The 20,607-nt window shown below is 44.0% G+C and overlaps 1 protein-coding gene across 36 annotated transcripts in view; it reads right to left on the bottom strand.

Annotated features, from left to right (window-relative positions):
• Positions 1 to 20,607, bottom strand: part of NRXN1 (neurexin 1) — a 1,006,781-nt gene that overhangs the window by 45,399 nt on the left and 940,775 nt on the right. The window contains exon 1 of one of the 36 annotated variants that reach the window (XM_081854487.1): positions 19,312 to 19,518. The exons of 34 other annotated variants lie outside the window; for them this stretch is intronic. In XM_081854487.1, coding sequence (XP_081710613.1) covers positions 19,312 to 19,344 — 33 coding nt within the window. In that variant the 5' untranslated portion in view covers positions 19,345 to 19,518. Of the gene's footprint in view, positions 1 to 19,311; positions 19,519 to 20,607 lie in introns of those variants that run through there. One more of the 36 variants, XM_081854486.1, reaches the window with a different exon arrangement.

The raw sequence follows: 20,607 nt of genomic DNA on the forward strand, positions 1-20,607 counted from the left end.
CAATCCTGACTTGAATAGGGCTGGTGAAAAATGCATGTTCCTGGTGGACTGTGACCACATTCAACTCCTCTGGCAGCCTCCCTACCTAATCCCTATTCTAGTTTTGCGGCAGGTGGTTGCACAAACACACAGCTCCCTCCTACCTCTGTGCTCGACAGCTGCTCTGGAGTGGCTGGCTGCCACAGTTACCTTATTGTCAGAATCCTCCAAATGTTTCCTCCGCAGAGTGGTTCGACATGGTTATGGAACAGACCACAGATCGGCTATTTGCTGCACAGATTCCAGGGGATGACTAATATGTGTTTGGCAGTGCTGTAGGTGCCTGTTGAAAATCAGCTGCTTGTAGATTACAGTCTCTGGCTATGTTTACGCAGTACATTCCAAAAGCACCTAAGGATTATGTCTCCAAGACAGGGAACATGAACTCGGAATGAAAAGGCAGAACTAGAAGAAGTTCCCACATTTCAACCATTTCCCTGTTTGCTGGGTTATGATATTTAGTTACGGCCTCGGCCCAGTATACCTGAAGGAGTGTCTCCACCCCCATCATTCTGCCCGGACGCTGAGGTCCAGCGCCGAGGGCCTTCTGGCGGTTCCCTCATTCCAAGAAGCAAAGCTACAGGGAACCAGGCAGAGGGCCTTCTCGGTAGTGGTGCCTGCCCTGTGGAACGCCCTCCCGTCAGATGTCAAAGCGATAAACAACTACCTGACATTCAGAAGACATCTTAAGGCAGCCCTGTTCAGGGAAGTTTTTAATGTGTGACATTTTAGTGTGTTTTTGGTCTCTGTGGAAGCCACCCAGAGTGGATGGGGAAACCCAGCCAGATGGGCGGGGTACAAATAAATTATTATTATTATTATTATTATTATTATTATTATTATTATTATTACAAAGTTGGGCTTTCTTTGGTTTCCCACACTTGCTCCAAAAATGAAAGAATGGCACAGTACTGTGTGATGAAGGGTAAGCAATATGATCTGCTACTAGTCTCAGAGGAAAATTTGTGACTTTCATGGATTATCATCACAGTCCTACAGATAAGAGATTTCTTCCTTCTTCTTTTTTACACTAGGTTTCAAGCTCCCAGGTACAGAAATGAGTGAAAAACTTTCCCACTTAAAAAAATGAAAGAACACGTGGTTATAGGCTAACCTCTCTAGGCTTAATTTGGGATTGGGCTCAGTAAATCCAAGTGCCTTTTCTGAAGAAAGGGGAGAAAGTAATATAACTGCAAGACCAGTTCTGTGCCTGGAAAGCCCACTGCCCTCGTCATCAGGAGTATGACAGGGTTTCCAAATATCTGGATCTAAAGAGGCATCATGAAGCTTCCACAATGCTGTGAGTATTTGGATACAGTTTGCAAATCCTAACTCAAGTGTTGCACCCGGTATGGCTGGAAAAACCACCTGTGGCCCTCCAAAAGTTGCCAGATTACAACTCCCATCATCACTGACAACAGGCCATTCCTGCTGTGTCTGATGGGAACTGGAGTCCACTGACACCTGGAGATCCATGGGTTTACCATCCCTAATGAATGGAGGGACTGGGGCACTTCTATGGGACATCCCTTCTGTGACGACCATCCCACAACAGCTGTGGGCTCATTCTTTGTGACACTGTGACACCAAAGGCTTTAAAAAAGCCAGCACATTTCCCACTTTGTGACTCTCTACAGGAGGGGTCGGCAAGGTTTTACCTGCCTGGGCCGGTCAAGTGGATAGCTCAGATTGAAATAGTAAACTCTGGTAGTTCCTGCCATCAAATTCTCTGAGGGTCAGAATACCAGGGGTCATATACCAAAAAGGGGTGGAGTATCAGTAACCATAAAGAAGGCTGATCACCAAAGAATTAATGCTTTTGAATTATGGTGTTGGAGGAGACTCTTGAGAGTCCCATGGACCACAAGAAGATCAAACCTATCCATTCTGGAGGAAATCAGCCCTGAGTGCTCACTGGTAGGACAGATCATGAAGCTGAGACTCCAATACTTTGGCCACCTCATGAGAAGAGAAGACTCCCTGGAAAAGACCCTGATGTTGGGAAAGATGGAGGGCACAAGGAGAAGGGAACGACAGAGGACGAGATGGTTGGATAGTGTTCTCGAAGCTACCAGCATGAGTTTGACCAAACTGCGGGAGGCAGTGGAAGACAGTAGTGCCTGGCGTGCTCTGGTCCATGGGGTCACGAAGAGTCGGACACGACTAAACAGCAACAAGCAGCTAGTCCAGGACAGAAGAGCTGTGAAGCCACCTTTCCATCACTGGTGTTGCTACAGCTTGTCTGGATAGGATTGGTGGTGGTAAGAAACGGAGCAGCAACAGAAGAAATGGATTGGCTCTGCCAGTGCATCCATGCAGCCCTGAACTTGCAACCGCCCTGCCTCAATCCTGCCCAGGTAAGATGCAATGACATCAGCAATGGGCGGTGGCTCTGCAGCTCTTTCTCACCACACCAGCCGCTACTGCAGCCTCCCTCCCCATGTCAGGTTCTGCATGTTTCCTGACAATAAAACACACTGGGTTTCTAGATGGGTTCTGTTAATGGGCCAACAGAAAGTGGCAGATGTTCGGTGCAAAACAAGCGTTAGCTAGAGCCAGTTCCCTAGTATTCTCCCTTCATTCTCTTGCGGAGCTTGGCAGTTGCTAGCAACAGACCCAGCTATTGAATACCTCCTAGAGACCGCCTGTCATTTCTCCACTAACCAGTACAAATAACTGCACACCCGCACCTGCTTGTATTCCCTTATGTGCTGCTGCTATGGGGGAAAGCAAACTGTATTTCATAATCATCTCTTGCACCACTTCTGGGAGCGGATGGAAAAACAACAACATCAGAACCTCCCAAAGTTTCCAACGTCAACCAGCCAGTTTCCTTAATCTTACCTTTTGGCACAACGCAGAGCAGAAGCAGCTTTGAAAACAAAGGGGAGCATCTTTTTGTAAATCTAACTCCGCTTCTGCATCCAGTGGGTTACAGGCAACTAAGTTCTACTCAGTGTAGACCCATTAAAATGAATGGATGTGACCAGTGCTATTTTTCTAGAAGAATAGGTGCTGGAGCTTACCATGAACTTCTCCCTTGTTCTCTTAGAATGGCAATGGTGCCTACCTGAGAGATGCTGGAGCTGAGCTCCAACTGAAAAATGCAAGTCCATTAATTTAAACAGGTCTACTCTGGTGCTTGGCAGGGAGGTCCAGAGCAGACTTGGTGCCACACTGAAGACTGACTCCTTACGGAGGCAGAACGGACATTGCATGGAACTGGCAGAAGTTCTACATATGCATGAAGTGCTTCTATGGGTTAGTTTGATGTAGTGATTAGAGTGTTAGACTAGGACTTGGGAGATCAGGGTTCAAATGCCCATGAACCTCACTAGGTGACTTTGGGATAGCCACTCTTTCCACTTCACCTATCCCACTGGGTATTGTAAAAACACAATCTAAAGAAGAATAAGATGCACAACACCACTGTCTGCAGCATGAAAGCATCTCTCTCTCCATTTCACACCTCTTTGAGTATAGCTGCCCAAAGGACACTTTTTTTAAGGTCACCAAAAATATTACAGGCTCATCCATTTTGCAGAGCACACTTCCCTAATTTGTAAAACCTCTTTTGAAGCGACAATCTTCCCGGCACCCAGTTAAGCCAGCTGCACATTTACAAACAAAAGCTGTGACACGAGGAAACCTCATTAGCTAGGCTACGATTTGAGAAGTTACGATCAATAAATTACAAATTCACGACTCAAGAGAAGTGAATTATTAATTCACTGGTACGGATAAACTAATGTCCACATACAAAGGGCGCAATGTTTTGGAGTTCAGTCTGAAGGCTCTGAATTAAAGAAAAAGTGCAAAAACCAAGCCAGCTCAGCACAAGTCTGAAGAATTCACCAGTTAGCAAGTATATTTATTTTATTTGCCACCCTTCATACCACCCTTCATCCAGTACACAGCAGAAAAGTACAAAAATAAATAAATAAAATAGCCATGGAATCTAGATGACCTTTGGCAACTCATGCGTTTTTCTGACCTGTTGTGGTGTGAAAAGCGAAAGGGGTGCACAAGGATATTAACACTGATGCCCATGTAATATTCAAGGTAAGGGTTATTGTGTTGATAACATTACCAGACAGAAGATAAAGACGAAATGGTGTTACAAGAAGGTTGCTCACCTCCCCACTCCCCAGTTTCAGAGCATTCCTAATTTCTTTATTAGTCACCCCATAGTGTAAGTTATCTGGGCAATTGTATAATTAATCAGTTTAAAACAAACTGAGATATAAAATCCATATGCAACTAAAATCCAAGAAACAAACCAGTACAGAGAGTATCCCTAATGCCATTTCACAGTCAAATGACCTAATCACACAAAGAGTCATGAGTACTGCTTTGGCAGAATCTCGGAAATTTTAGAGGGATCTTCCATAATGACTGCTTTATCTTCAATTTGAAGAATTGTTTAAACCTACTTAGTAGCAATGCGGAGAGAGACCATTCCTTACACAGAGGCAGCACAACATGGTTCTCATTGACTAGCAGTGGCGCTCCAGAGGCTGATGAGGTAGGTTAGCTCCACAGTGTTGCAACCAACTCAGTTTAACTTAGAGGAGACCTGCTGAAATTAATGAACTAATGTTAGTCATGCCTCTCCCACACGAACCAACCCAGACCCTGCATTATTGATCTGAGGCTCTTCTGTGTGTGACCCTACTGAGGGAGGCATGGAGGAGGATGACATGAAAAGGGGCTTTCTCAGGGATGCCATAACCAGCTATGGGGTGCTCTCCCCCAGGAGGCACACCTGATGCTATTGCTATCTGTTTTCACCCATCAGGTAAAAACATGTTCATTCCTCCAGGCATTTGGACCTAAACGGCCTCGGCCCAGTATACCTGAAGGAGCGTCTCCACCCCCATCGTTCTGCCCAGATGCTGAGGTCCAGCGCCGAGGGCCTTCTGGCGGTTCCCTCATTGCAAGAAGCAAAGCTACAGGGAACCAGGCAGAGGGCCTTCTCGGTAGTGGCGCCCGCCCTGTGGAACGCCCTCCCATCAGATGTCAAAGCGATAAACAACTACCTGACATTCAGAAGACATCTTAAGGCAGCCCTGTTCAGGGAAGTTTTTAATGTGTGATATTCTAGTGTATTTTTGGTCTCTGTGGAAGCTGCCCAGAGTGGCTGGGGAAACCCAGCCAGATGGGCGGGGTACAAATAAATATTATTATTATTATTATTATTATTATTATTATTATTATTATTATTATTATCTTCTTACTTATTAGTGGGCCAGGACAGAGTTGGATCTAGTTTTCTATCACTTGTGTATCTTAGGCTGTTTTCATCTTTGTTTTTAATGTAAGTTGCGTTGAGGGGTTTTTTTAAAAACACACCCAAAATGACCAATATAGATATATATAATAAAAAATAATAAGAATTTCAGTGTGTCAACTCTGAGTAGGAATAACCTTGGAATCCCAATCATATCTAATTCAGAAGTAAGTCCTACTGAATTCATTGAGGCTTACTCGCAGACATGTGTCACAGGATCAAACCCATTGCTTCTTTCATTTTACTGAGCTGCCTGCGCTCATGAACACTTTATCAGTTTCTGACAAAGGGAAGAAAAAAGGCTTACATGGATTCTTGCCTAACCTTGGAGAGAGTCCAGTTCTTCATAGTGACAAGACCACTCAACTGAGCTTTCCAGATCATCAGAGAAATATACTGCAATTCCAAAGATGCAGGTTTTGAACACACTGCTCTTTTCCACTTGTATGATTCCACAGCTCAATTTGGAGAATCCTCCAAACCACCCAGAGGACCAGAAATACGCTTGCTCCTCTTGCCACATACTGGTTTCTTACTGTGTTCCCTGGTTCGTCTAACCATAGTTTATGCTCAAATGAGGCACCTATGGTTAGCACTAACTTCTAAACTGTGGTTTGCAACTCAACTTTAAACTATGGTTTTAAACCATAGTTTGGAGGCTAGCATTGACCACACCTCTCCCAGTTTGGATATCATATCAAACTATGGCCAGAGTAACTCAACAAATGGAGGGTGGAATCTCAACAGATAAGAGAGGCAGAAGCACATTCACACACCAAGTAGATCAACCTTTTATGGCTTGGCTCAGTTATATTTTTTTTGGGAGGGGAGTATGAAAGGGATCTACACAGATGGTAACACAAGTCAAAGCATTTATGCCTCATGAATCACCAAGGAATGTAGGAAGAGTCTTCGGGGTGGAACAGCCCATATTTGTGGCTTTGTAAGATGGAATCATCTTACAAGGACATAAAGTCATTCAAATATACTGGATAGGAATTTTGTTTTGTTTTGTTCCAGAGAGAAAACCTGAAATGCTTTGGTTACCTCCGGGTTTCCATTTCTCAAGTGACAGAGTGTATGACCACACAAATAAAAGAATATCTTTTGTAAGAAAGGGTCTGACACTGTCTATCATTTCGTGTCCACACTTAGCAAAAGAATCTCACAGCCCATTTGGAAAACTGAGCAAATGACTGCCCCACCCAAATCCCTTCCTCTTCTAAAATTTATTTAACTGCCCTTGAGAGGCGAAATGATGGACTTAAATAGCAGGATCACACCTTTGTTCACCCTTTTTAAAGAGGCATGTTATTTTAGCTTTCCTGGCTTTGAACTAGAATGTCAACAAAACTTTACTCTGAATTGTCAGCCAATTCTGGACTCTGTTAGATGGCTACCAAGCATCATTCATTTTATTTCTTCTGACCAACTCCGCTCTGCTGTAATTTGGAAATTGTGTGGGAACATCTTCTCTAAGAAAATCCCACAAGCTTCGGAATGTGTTTGTCTGCCATTTCCACTGGAATCATTTTGCCAGTGTAGGCCAGTGTGGGCACTGTTTGAAAGCACACTGGAAGGGAACTGTTTGGCAGAGCCTGTAACCTTCCAGCTGGGACAGGGTCTCGAACACCAGTTGCTATGGAACTACCAACAGCAGAGAGTTGCTGTTTCATGCCCTGTTTGTGGTCTTCCCACAGACATCTGGCTAGCCACTCTGAGAAACAGAATGTTGGACCAGACAGGGCTTTGGTCTGATCCAGCAAGACCTTAAAAGGTAAAGGGATCCCTGACCATTAGGTCCAGTTGTGGCCGACTCTGGGGTTGCGGTGCTCATCTTGCTGTATTGGCCGAGGGAACCGGTGTACAGCTTCCAGGTCATGTGGCCAGCATGAGTAAGCCGCTTCTGGCGAACCAGCACAGCGCACGGAAATGCCGTTTGCCTTCTCGCCGGAGCAGTACCTATTTATCTACTTGCACTTTGACATGCTTTCAAACTGCTAGGTGGGCAGGAACAGGGACCGAGCAATGGGAGCTCACCCCGTCGTGGGGATTCAAACTGCCGACCTTCTGATCGGCAAGTCCTAGGCTCTTATTATGCTCTAAAATTATTTCCCCCAATGAAATCACTGTTTCCGCTCAAAATAAATGAGAATGAAAATCTCTTTTCCTGGGATAAAAGGCATACGAATAAAGGAGAATCAAGAGTTGACCCTCTTTCAGGTCACACCCACTTCTCAGTATCTGAAATTGACATGCACTGCATCATACATGTGTGCTGTTTTGGTGAGAGGTGTGCAAATTTTGTAGCTGGGCATCTATATCTGAGCACAACCTGTACAGCAGGAGTGAGGTACTTGTGGGTTTTGTAGATGCTGTTGTTGGACTATAATGCCCATCATCCCTACCCATCATGGACAGTGGTAAGGGATGATGGGATCTGTAGCCCAGCAACTTTAGGAGGGCCACAGGTTCATTGCCTTGCCTAAACGGGTCATGCTCAGTCATTGATACACAACTACAAAAATCACATGCCTCTCAATAAATCTACAGGCAACACATATGCAGTGTATATCACTTTAAGAGACTCAGAAGTGGATATTATAAAAGAAGAGGGGGCTAAATTCTCAACTGAATACACAATCCCCCTTTCCTACCACCTTCAATTCTTCTTAAAAATAAAACCCGTGTCTCTACCCTTGATTAACTTTGTGGCTGAGCAAAGATTTGTACTATGAATGAATGAATCAGTCTTACTTTTGCACATGTTCACTCACAAACCTGTTACTTCCTGTTTCTGCATTTGTCTACAATTAAAAAGAGAAACGAATTCCACGCAAATTTTGTGTCCAACATTTTCTCACGACATATGCATTTCTGTGCTCGTTTTCTCTCCAAATGCGCACGTCAAATGCATTCTGATGCATTGTGTGAGCCAAGAACTGCGTGGCAATAACTGAAGAGGTGGCAAATCCAATTTAATGGGTGACCCCATTTGGATCTGCCCATTAGCCACTGGTCAGGTCATTTTCCTTTCAAAATGTACACAGATTGGATTCCTCAAGCAACCCAAATTTGAACAGAGGCCATCCTGGCCCCAGAGCTTGATGCGAGGAAAGTGGAGGCATTTTGCTAATCCCAACACCCCTCTACACAAGGCTATCTTCCTCTTCTTCCAGCCCTCCAGTACTTGGAGAGCAAAGTTCTGAAGATGGGAGCCTCCTCTCTTTATGCAACTTCAGATTCTTCTCCTAAATTGCACTGGGAACCACCCTCCTCCCCAAAGTACAGGAGGCCCCATATTTCAGAACTTTGCCTTCCAGCTCGGGAAGGGATGAAAAAATGAGACAAGGAGTTGGCCACATTGTTATTTATGGATGGAAATTGAACACACAGCAAGGCCAGGACACCACACAGTTCCCTTCTTATATCAGCAGAACGACTCTGAAATAACTACCCCTTAGATCCCAATGATGCTCAGACAACACGGAGAGATAGAGAGAGATCCTAAAGGCAAAATTCTGACCTTGTGCTATGCATTAAGTTATTCTTGGAGCCCAGTGACTGCATCAGTAGGCACAGAAATGCACACAAATATATCAGGACTAGCATTTAAGAGCTCAACAGACGCAGTTGCGACTGAGTGCCCCAGGTGGTTCAGGGCAGATGGACATCTTCTGTTCAATTAGAAGCTGTATGTTCGACTTGGAAGAGCAAGCTGCTACCCATGTTGCTATTTAGGACTTGAATCGTATGATGGGAGGGGGAACAGCATGAGTTGATATAGGCAGAGCAGTCTGAGGACGGTATGGGAGTCAATGGTAGGTCAGAGGTCCTAATGAAGGGCAGCCTTGGCTAGGGTTGGAGGATAATTCAGTTCCGTACATTTCAGTGTGAAAATACTTAACTTGCACTTCCAGAAACCGCTATCCTTGGAAACAGCCATCCTTGCAAATGTGCACTTCACTAAATTTTGTGATGCAGTTCTCCAAAAATAAGCAAAAATGCCTATATTAGAGGAAAGTGTCCATAAAAATGTATGTAGTAGTGAAAATAAAACACAAAAAACTCTATTACATTACAATAATATGCATATATTGGGCTGAATTGTATACAAAAAAGGTGCATGAAAATTTGGGGGGAAATCTCAGGGTGACCTTTTATTAAATTGTGAACTAATATGGAGAACTGAAGGTTGGAGAAAATGAGAAAGAAATTGATATACCATATTTTTCCGTGTATAAGACGGGGGACTATTTTGGGGGACTCCAAATTAAGAAAACACCCCTCAACACTACCTGTGCATAAGACGAGCCCCAATTTCAAACCTAATTTTCTGGTTAAAAAACCTAGTCTTATACACAGAAAAATACGGTATTTACCCAATCTTAGCTTTGGTTCATGCTTGGCTGCATGCACTGCAGGCAGAAGGTCCAATCTCCAGTACAGTGGTACCTTGGTTTAAGAACAGCTTAGTTTATGAACAACTTGGAAATAGAACGCTGCAAACCCGGAAGTAGGTGTTTTGGTTTGTGAACTTTGCCTTGGAAGCAGAACATGTTCCACTTCCTGTTGAGTGTGTTCCATTTGTAAATTGAGTCCCCTGCTGCTATGGGAAAGCACACCTTGGTTTAAGAACGCTTTGATTTAAGAATGGACTTCTGGAACGGATTAAGTTTGTAAACCAAGGTACCTCTGTATCTCCAAGTAGGGGTTCTCCTTGCTTACAGACCTGGGCCATTTGCAACTCTACCTGGAAATGCCAGGGATTGAACTTGGGACCTTCTTAATGCAAAGCAGATGCTCTACCACTGAGCTACTAGCACCAGACTGGGAAGGAACCCTTTCTGAGAGCAACTGTGTATCAGTGTAGACAATACTGAACTAGATGGACCAATGGTCTGACTTGGCATTAGGCAGTTTCCTATGCAGGTAAGGAATTTCAGCCAGCCTCTCTCTAAATCCAGACTTGCCAAGCTCCTTTCTCTGCACAAAGCTACATAAGACAGGCATGTCCAAAGTCCATTTCAGGGGCCTAATTTGGCTTGCCGGTCCCTAAGGCAGTTTATTTCCTGGGGTAAAATCCTAAAAAAACCTCAAGAACTTCAATCCTAAAAAAAGTACAACAATTTTGGTGGGCTCTTTGGTCAGCCCTCACAGGCTTTCATTTCATCAAGTCTGACCCTCTTTGGAAAAAGTTTGGACACCACTGAAAGGGTTGTGTTGGGGATATAGAGTAGCCAATTATGCACTGTCAAAATGGAGGCAACGTCACCAAAGGACACAGATCTGCATGAAATGTTGCATACGCTAACACTTCAGAAACAATGACTGTAGCAGAAAGAGGATATATCTCAGTGCCTGCTCTGTTCAGAGCCTAACTGTTGATGGGCAACATCAAGGCTCCTTGCTGCTCTCCCTTTTTAGGGTTCTTTATCTTTAAACGTGAAGCTGAGGCTCCAATACTTTGGCCACCTCATGAGAAGAGAAGACTCCCTGGAAAAGACCCTGATGTTGGGAAAGATGGAGGGCACAAGGAGAAGGGGACGACAGAGGACGAGATGGTTTGACAGTGTTCTCGAAGCTACAAACATGAGCCTGACCAAACTGCGGGAGGCGGTGGAAGACAGGAGTGCCTGCCGTGCTCCGGTCCATGGGGTCACGAAGAGTCGGACACGACTAAACGACTAAACAACAACAACAACAAATCTTTCAACTGGGCTTGGACAGGGCAGGCCTTCAAACAGACGACTCCATGAAGAACCTAAGAAGAACCTTTCTGGATCAAACCAAAGGCCCATCTAAGCCGGCATCCTCAGAATGGCCAACCAGATACCTATGAGGAACTAAGAAGCAGGACCTGAGAGCAGAAGCACTCTTTCCACTTACAATTCCCATACAATGGTACCTCGGGTAACATATGCTTCAGGTTACAAAAGCTTCAGGTTACAGACTCCGCTAACCCAGAAATAGTACCCCGGGTTAAGAACTTTGCTTCAGGATGAGAGCAGAAATCGTGCTCCGGCGGGGCGGCAGCAGCAGGAGGCGCCATTAGCTAAAGTGGTGCTTCAGGTTAAGAACAGTTTCAGGTTAAGAACGGACCTCCGGAACGAATTAAGTACTTAACCCGAGGTACCACTGTACTGCCTTTCACACTGGAATTAGGAGGATCACTGGAGCTACAGCTGCCAGAGATAGCTTTATCCTCCCTTCAAATGGATGACTGTCCTCTGTAACGTAGGACACATGACCACCCTGCAGGTTGAGGAAAAGCAAAATACTTGGTAGCTCTTTTCAACCTCCAGGAAGGGGATTAGATTCCAAAGTGCTTGGGAGAGTAGGAAGCTGACCTTCCAACAGGTGGAATCAGCAAGCTGGAAATTCTCATGCACACCAAGTGTGCTCACCCTGAAACAATCCAATCTTGTTCAGGTCACTCCCTGCCTACCAAATATCTTAGTTAACTGCAAACACCTATTTCTTTTCTGAAATGGACACTGGTTGGGGGGCAATTTTAATTAAAAATGGCCTTTCTTCAAGAACAATTTTCTCTCACACACTGAAAAAAAAAAAGCTATTTGCTTTCTTAGCTGGGTGCACATGAACCCCACTGAAAATAATGGGATTGGAATATTATCTATGTGCTAAAACAGGTATGGGAAAAGTGTGATTATAACAATAAGCATATGCGTTTCTGACCTGTTTTAACTCACGCATGCAGGCAATGCTTCATTTTCTTTTGTTTCCATGGAGCCTGCTTTTACAGTATGTACATCCATATGCGCTACTTGAAGCTTAGAGAGAGAAGATTTAGTACGTGGTTCAGCGACTATTTGATTAATGTCAGAATAATCAATCTAAAACATTTTGATTGATTAAGGCAGTGCCCCCAATGAACTGGTCAGCAGGTTTTAAGATTTTTAAATATATATATTAATACAAGCACTTATAAGAAGTGCAGATGGATTTTAAACGGTTTATTTTTAAAAAAATTATCCCTTGGTGGGACTATGTCAATAGTACATTTCAGATCCAAATCCCAGTGGATCATTATAAGATTTTGCAGACCCATTAAGAGAAGACAGCTAAAGGTGGTTCCTTACAGGATGGATCCTAGCCAAATTGGTTGTATTTGATTTACTGTTTGGTTTCCTTTGAAAGGCAATTCTTGGCCTAGACATACACGGCACTTCAGAAAAAGAGACAACCAATATGAAAATAGTTTAAAAGCACAGTCTCTTTTTAAAAAATGTGGGCTGAGCCAGGAAATGCAGAACAACGATGTAGCCATATGCTGGAGCATTCAGAAGAAGGAGCTTCATGTCAGAAAATAATAATAGCTACTTAGTGTAACTTCAACCTGATCCACTTGACCATTAAGACCTGGTGAATTGGGTTAAGATTAAGGTCAACAGCTGTGAATTAGCACTCCTTCTCATACAATACATGAGATTTACCTGAGCTCCTTGCAAAGGCAGCATGCCCCGTTTCACTGCTTGAAGTGAAATGTGCTGCCCTACTATTTTGCTGGCTTGGGACGTGGGTGGAACTGTGGGTTAAACCACAGAGCCTAGGACTTGCCAATCGGAAGGTCGGTGGTTCGAATCCCCATGACAGGGTGAGCTCCTGTTGCTAGGTCCCTGCTCCTGCCCACCTGGCAGGTTGAAAGCATGTCAAAGGGCAAAGAGATAAATAGGTACCGCACCAGCGGGAAGGTAAACGGCGTTTCCGTGCACTGCTCTGGTTCGCCAGAATCGGCTTAGTCATGCTGGCCACATGACCCGGAAGTTGTACGCCTGCTCCCTTGGCCAATAAAGCGAGATGAGCGCTGCAACCCCAGAGTCGGCCATGACTGGACCTATTGGTCAGGGGTCCCTTTACCTTACCATTCTGAATTCCAACATCTGCTACCTCTGCCAACCCTACCAACTCAATGCTGGTGGAGAAGTGGAACTGGCCTCAATTGTGGGTGAGACCGCACCAATTTCCGGCAAGATCTCAAACGCTCTGCAAGATCTCACTTGGCTTTTGCTGAGATCTTGCCAAAAATCAGCGAGATCTCGCCCAATGTTGGCACTGCTTCTATGCTGGCAGCAGAGGCAGCACCCATGGGGACACCATCTCAGGGGCTTCCTTCACCTGAGGTGGTGGCCTCACCTCACCCAATGGCTGCACCAGTCCTGGCTCCTTGTATGTGTGTGTGTGTGTGGCAGCAGAAAACAGTGTACTTTTCCCCATTCAGAAATCACAGAAAGGCTGTGCCATCCTGATTCTGGTTCCTGGATGTGCACAGATTTAGTCTGTGTGACTGGACACCTTGGAAAAGCAGAATGCTTGATCACCCATAGGCAATGCATATCTCATGTGTTGCATGAGCAACATGTTGCCACCCGAAACGGGGTCCATGGAACTGAGTTTTTCCATGGAAAATGCATTGAAATTAAATGGCTTAACCAATGTATCAGTCATATGGAAGGATTCAACAGCAGCAACAACACCAACACCTAAGAAGGTAGTGGGGGAGGCATGGAGATTTCCTTATAAAAAGGCCAATCCACTCGATAACTCGAGCTACACTCGTTATGGGAGAAACACAAATAAGCCACTGATAAGTTATTTTCTGCTACAACCACTTCAACAGTTTTGTTTAAGGACATGAATCAGGCCAATGGGAGACCATGAAAGGTAGGTTGGTGGGGAAAGGGAAATTTGGTTGAGTTTACCAACAATTGGGTACGCGGGTGGTGCTGTGGGTTAAACCACAGAGCCTAGGGCTTGCCGATCAGAAGGTCGGCGGTTCGAATCCCCGCAATGGGGTTAGCTCCCGTTGCTCGGTCCCTGCTCCTGCCAACCTAGCAGTTCGAAAGCACGTCAAAGTGCAGGTAGATAAATAGGTACTGCTCCGGTGGGAAGGTAAACGGCGTTTCCGTGCGCTGCTCCGGTTCGCCAGAAGCGGCTTAGTCATGCTGGCCACATGACCCGGAAGCTGTACACTGGCTCCCTCGGCCAATAAAGCGAGATGAGCGCTGCAACTCCAGAGTCGTCCACAACTGGACCTAATGGTCAGGGGTCCCTTCACCTTTACCAAAAATTTATAGATATCCTCACTGTCCTAAAATTTAAGAAGTTGTTTAGAGTTGTACTATTCCAGAAAATTGAGAACTCTGCACAAACTCTGCATCAGCTTCAGAAAGAGGCAAAAGAAAGGAGTATATCTACCATGGCTGCAACAGATCCTCAGGAACAAAAAGAGTTTGATAATACCTCTGGAAACAAATGGAGCTTTGGAAGAGACCAGGTCTACCAAGACCCTATGTACTCTACACATCAACCACATGAAACAAACCAAGTACTTAGAAAATAGTAGACCATGATCCAAGAAAAGACACAGTCCTTACTCATTTGTCTGGGAAATTAAAAAGCAGAGGAACAGCAGCAAAGTCAATACAACAGAGGCCCATAATCTTATTTCAAAGCACACCACAATGTGCCTGGAAATCTATTATTTTATTATCAGTATAATGGGATGAAATCAAGGCACGCTCACATGTAAAACATCTATAAAATTCCATATTGTACAATAATGAGAGGGAAGTATAAGCAATCGCTGTTCAGCCCCTACCCCTGGCTTCTGAGACTGGCCACACCCTTTGCAGTCAAAAGGACTAGAAACTTGTAAACTTAGGATGTTGGACATCACATCCCAGCACCAAATTTCACACTTGTACAATGCAGTCCCACAGCAGATGGCATCACTCCCTTTGATCTCATGCAATGGACCAATAAGGGACAAATATGGGCTATAAATATCTCAGAGCTAAACTACACATTACAATGCAGTCACATTTTAGCATGTCTGTTTCTTGCCTTCCCTTTAAAACAATAAAACAATAAAAATACAAGTCAAGGGAGGGGCAGGATCTGGATCAGGAATGTGGGAGTGGGGCATTCATCCCTCTTCACTGTGGTTGGTCCTGATGACAATCATCTCTCTGGAAGCAGCTATTTGCTCCAGGAGGGAAGCATTTTTTTGGGGGGGGGGTAGATCATGCCCCTTCATGAATCACTGCCTTGTCGTGGCAAAGGGGCTTGACTAACTCCGAGAAGCCATGAGCTATGCTGTGCAGGGCCACCCAAGATGGACAGGTCATAGTCGAGAGTTTAGACTAAATGTGATCCACTTGGAGAAGGAACTGGCAAACCACTCCAGTATTTTGCCAAGAAAACTCCATGGACATAAAAAAAGTAGAAGCTTTGAGAAGAAAGTGAGAGTTTCCAAGGCCTGCTCTGGTTCATGGGGCCACGGAGAGTCAAACACGACTAAGACGACTAAACAACAACAACAAAGTAGATCATGACTGCTTCTGTGGAACAGTGTTGGCAGTGGAGGGTTGAACCCAGTAGCTGTGGCCCCAATCCTGATCCTCCCCAATTGCTACTTGGAGCAAATAGATACCTTAAATGTGATCCCTCATTAACATAAGGCATTCTTTGACTCTTACTCATCTGGAGATGAGCTACCTCACATCTTTTAAATTGTAACTGAGCACTCAAGCATATACCTAAGAACAAAAAACAGTACAGGTGGCAAAGAAGTGCATTCATTTATTATTATTATTATTATTATTATTATTATTATTATTATTATTATTAAAATTTGTATACCACACTTCACCCGTAGATCTCAGGGCGGTTCACAACATAAAAATGCAAGATAAAATCAAAACATACATATTAAAAACAAAAACAAAGCAGTAACTTCCCCCTACCCCTCCCACAAACACATTTTAAAGGTTTCAGTTGTTAATCAGCCAAAGGCCTGGTGGAACAGGAACATTTCTGCCTGATGCCTAAAGGTGTACAATAAAGGTGCCAGCTGAATCTCCATTTAGTTATCTAAATAACTCAAAGCCCACTTTTCTTTATCAAAACAAACCCAAAGAGACCTATGGCACAAAGCCAATAAAAGCATGAAACCTTTTTTTAATAATAATAATAATAATAATAATAATAATAATAATAATAATACAAAATGAAAAGCAGCAAAGACAATTGAATTAAAAGACACTGACGGTTGAAGAACAGATGCACCACTGTTAAATATCGAAGTCGCAAAGAACAGCACCATGCCAATGGAAGGCTTTCTTGAGAAAACAAAATTCCTTGCCAAGCATCTTAACTAATATACAAGGCAAGGGCCCAGCGGGCATCTCTGAGGAGAGCATCCTACAGAGTGTTGCTGGATCACTAATCGGCTACAGTTCTCTGTTCACAGCCTGGCAGCAAACCTAGATTTGGCGCTGCGTAATGTGTGAAGGCCAGATTTGTTGAGAGCTGTCCTGTGCCCACTTTCTTGAGAGTAAGCCACCCTGAATTCAAGGGGGGATTACTTCTGAGTGGAATGGACTGGCAATCAATAAAACTGGCCCACTGTCTGGGAGTATGCTTAAAAGCTTCTGACACATCTGAGAGAACAGCCTCTGCAGTATCTGAGCAGTGTATGCCGCCCCAGATGTAAATATATAAAAAATTAAAATAGGTTGAGCGGAGGGGGGAGGAGAAGGGATCAGAGTGGTGCAGTCCCTGCTCTCCAGGGGGTATCCTGCCCAGGGGCCCCTTAAACCTGTCACTTCCCCTGCACAAAAAGTGTTGCCACTTGATTTTGGTGACCTGTACAAAAACAGGCCCAGAGAACTCACAAAAGCTCCCACCCACCTTGGGAGTCAACAATTAAGAGAGTGTACAAGCTGAACTGGAAGCCATCTGGGTGTCTTCTCCTGCCATCGCGCTTGCAAATGTGGGGCGAATTTTGTACCGTTCTTCAGGGTGCCCTGCCAATTAACTGCATGTTAAACCAGCAAGGATTGTGGGGAAGGAAGGCAATTCGATTTCCATGGAACCTCAACCCCTTAGCCTCTTCTGGCAAAGGCTGTTAGCCATGCCAAATTATCTGTGGTCCCCAAGAGATGAGTGTGAACAGCTGTTGGGAAGACTGAGCTGGGAATGTTAAAATTCATGGTGTAGCCCTCTCAGGCTGAAACCCAGCAAAGGCTGAGGTTTTCCAAGGTGAGAGCTATTTCATTCAACCTCGTCTAGCATTTATCTCTGCTGATAATCACTAGAACCCACCCCTTGAATCAGGTTTGTTAACAGACCCTATATAATACAACAGCAACAGTAATAACAGAAATGTTGATAATGTTTCGCAGTTTCCACAGCACACCATGCCCTGTCCTCCAAAAAACCCCAACCCCATCATGACTGCCCTCGGAAAACACAACCTCACAATTTACTGATCCGAGACAGGAAACACCTCTGCTTTCTGACTGCTCAAGTCACAAAGATGAACAGAGCTCAGATGCAATTCCAGAAAGAAAAAACAACACTTTGCACAAACTTTGATATCTAAAGCAAACTCTCCCTCCGACCCAGAAAAATAGAAAGAAATCAAAACAAACGAATAAAAATCAAACAACACAAATCTGCCAGCATGCTGGCAGATTAACAACTGCTGATAAATGAATCTGGACAAATACAGAATAATACTTGCTAATGGAGTGTATTGTTATTCTGGTTGTTGTTTTTTTTGGAGGGGGGGTAGGGTAATTAGAAATCCCTCTGCCCTGAACTCTAATAACAAGAGATTTAAAAAGAAAACCTGTCAATTACTCTCTTTATGTTAAGCCTTTGTTTCGCTCCCCTTCCCTCCCAATAAATCTATTGTCTTACACCCTGTTGTATGCCTGTGTCCTTGGCTAATGGGACTCCCATCACTCCTGTGGTAACACACAAGATGTAGATAGTGTGAAGACCCTTTCACTCTTGTTGTTGTGAATAAGGACTGTGAAGGGTGTCTCTATTTCTACAGGGGGTCCACACACACGTACGTTCACACACAAATACGATTTATGCACACAACTGATGCCTGTATTTCTCTCTCTCTCTCTCTCTCTCTCTCTCTCTCTCTCTCTCTCTCTCTCTCACACACACACACACACACACACACACACACAATAAAATCATAGAAATGAATAATCCTGAAAAAAATGGAAAGACTTTAAATTAGATGCCTTGGAGATTTGTTACTGACATTTCCATGTTAGAAACAAACAGAGAGTTAGTCACCCCCTCCACTCAAATACAGGGAAAAAACCACATTTGTTGTTATGAACATGCAAATCCCACTAACCTTTAATATATATATATTTATATATCAGCATTAGTTTTTTTTTGTTTTTTTTAAAAAGAAATAATGCTCTTTTGCATTATGTTCCATGAAATATTAAATAGTCAAACACGGTCATTCTTCCGTACGCAGAAAAACAAGGCATGCACACAGATTCAGAGACATCCGTGCTCTGCTAACAGTGGTAAAGAAACAGAAGCAAACACACACACACATGCAAAATTGTGCCCCAAAGCATGCATACTCAGGGTTTAAGCATCTGTTTTTTTTAGCCAAAATAATTACTAGGTCATTAAAAACAAAGCCACCTAGCAATTATTGAAAGCATCTGTTCTTCATGCTCGCGTTGGCTTCCTCGCTTCCTCCTTTCCAAACAAGCAAAAATTAAGAGACACACACACACACGTGAACACAAACACACACACAAGCTGTGGCTTAGAAAAGCAGCAGTTAAAGAGAACAGAATGCACCAGGGTTTAAAGTGCTAGTTTCTTGAGCGTAAAAGAAGAAGATCCTGAAATTTAAAAAGCCAGATCGCATGCAGAAATTTGAGCTCCGTATCTTAACGGCATGCAATCTCCAAGAAGACAATTTCTAATTTAAATAAAAACATTATTTTTTTTTGGTAAAAAGAAAAAAGAAGAAAAAGTAATTGGTGCAAATGCTTGCCCCCTCCTCCTCCTCCTTTATTATCACCATAATCATATTTTTTTTGTTTTTTCGACTAAGTCTCTTAAACCCTGCATGCTGCAGTGCTTAGCCTCTGGTCTGCATCGGCCGTGAGAGAAGAAGCTACCTGAGAGGATTCACAGTGCCATCTCATATCCATGTCTGCCTGGCTACCCTGCGTGCTTATAGCTTTTTTCTTAATTCTTAATGGAAATCCTAGGAAATTTAGTCCATCCTCTGAAATCAATACTGGTGACAGGAGAGCTTCCTGACTCAGTGGGAGATGGAGATGATAAATTGCCTGCGCATCAGCCCGGCCTATCAGTGCTCCGCACACAGATGGAAGACGAGAGGGTGGGGGGGTAGAAACAGAGCTCTGCTGGTCACATGGGCGCAGGGAAGCCAATGGCTGGACTTCTGCTGCAAGAGAGGATGCTGCAGTTTCTCCTGCGGATGAGGAGTGCTGTGCCTCACCATTGGGTACCACTCTAAAGGCAGCCTGTTTCCCCTCCTACCCGCCTCTCCGGCTTGCAGATGCGAGGAATACATTACGTGCTCGTATATTATACAATCACCTCCGCTCAGTTTCAGGTTTTCTGCAACTCCAACTGAATGTAATTAAGCCAGAAACTAAGAAGAAGACACGTTGGGAGAGATGGAGGAGAGAAATGAACCCCACCGCCGTAAATCCTACTTAAACTATTTTGATCTATTTCCCTTTGGCTGATTACTGTGTTTTTGCTTCCCATTAATTTGCAAGCTTAAACAGTGCAATTAGCACGCAGCCCTCAATCCAGGGCTGCCTCGGAAAACACACACACACACACACACACACACACACACACAACCTTCTGACTGTAATTATCATTTTTATGCCCCGGCTAATGAATGGCATTTTGCCTGTGTTATGTTTTATAATGAATGTTTTCTGCACGATGATTCCATGATGACAATTAGGCGATATTGAGAGATGTGTTATGGAGATGCCACGGTGCCATTGAGAGCGGCACGTTTTTTAAGAGAGGCAAACCCATCTGTGAGAGGCAGGCGTTTGCTTCTCTAAGGTAACAAAAGGGGGAGAAGCTCTGGCGATTCCTTGCTCATAAGTAGGTCAGCAGACAAGAAAGAACGGAATGATCTATTCAGCTTCAGAGTCCTGGATAAATTTAGGGAATCAGCTCATCAGATAAACAACGGGTGGCATACATTAGCCCTACTCAGAGTAAATCCACTGAAGTGAATGGGTCTACTCTGAGTATAACCAATGTTGGCTATTACCAGATTAATAAAGCTTTTGCATGAAATGGAGTGCATGCAGGAGGACTCAACAAACCAAGAGATCTGGGGGTTCATTTAACAGATCCTGCCACATTCACTATTGGCTGCCTCAGCAGAACGAGCTGTTCCTTTTGGCATTTGAAAG

Source organism: Podarcis erhardii (genome assembly GCF_964252035.2).
Source record: "Podarcis erhardii genome assembly, chromosome: 3".
NCBI lineage: Eukaryota > Metazoa > Chordata > Lepidosauria > Squamata > Lacertidae > Podarcis > Podarcis erhardii.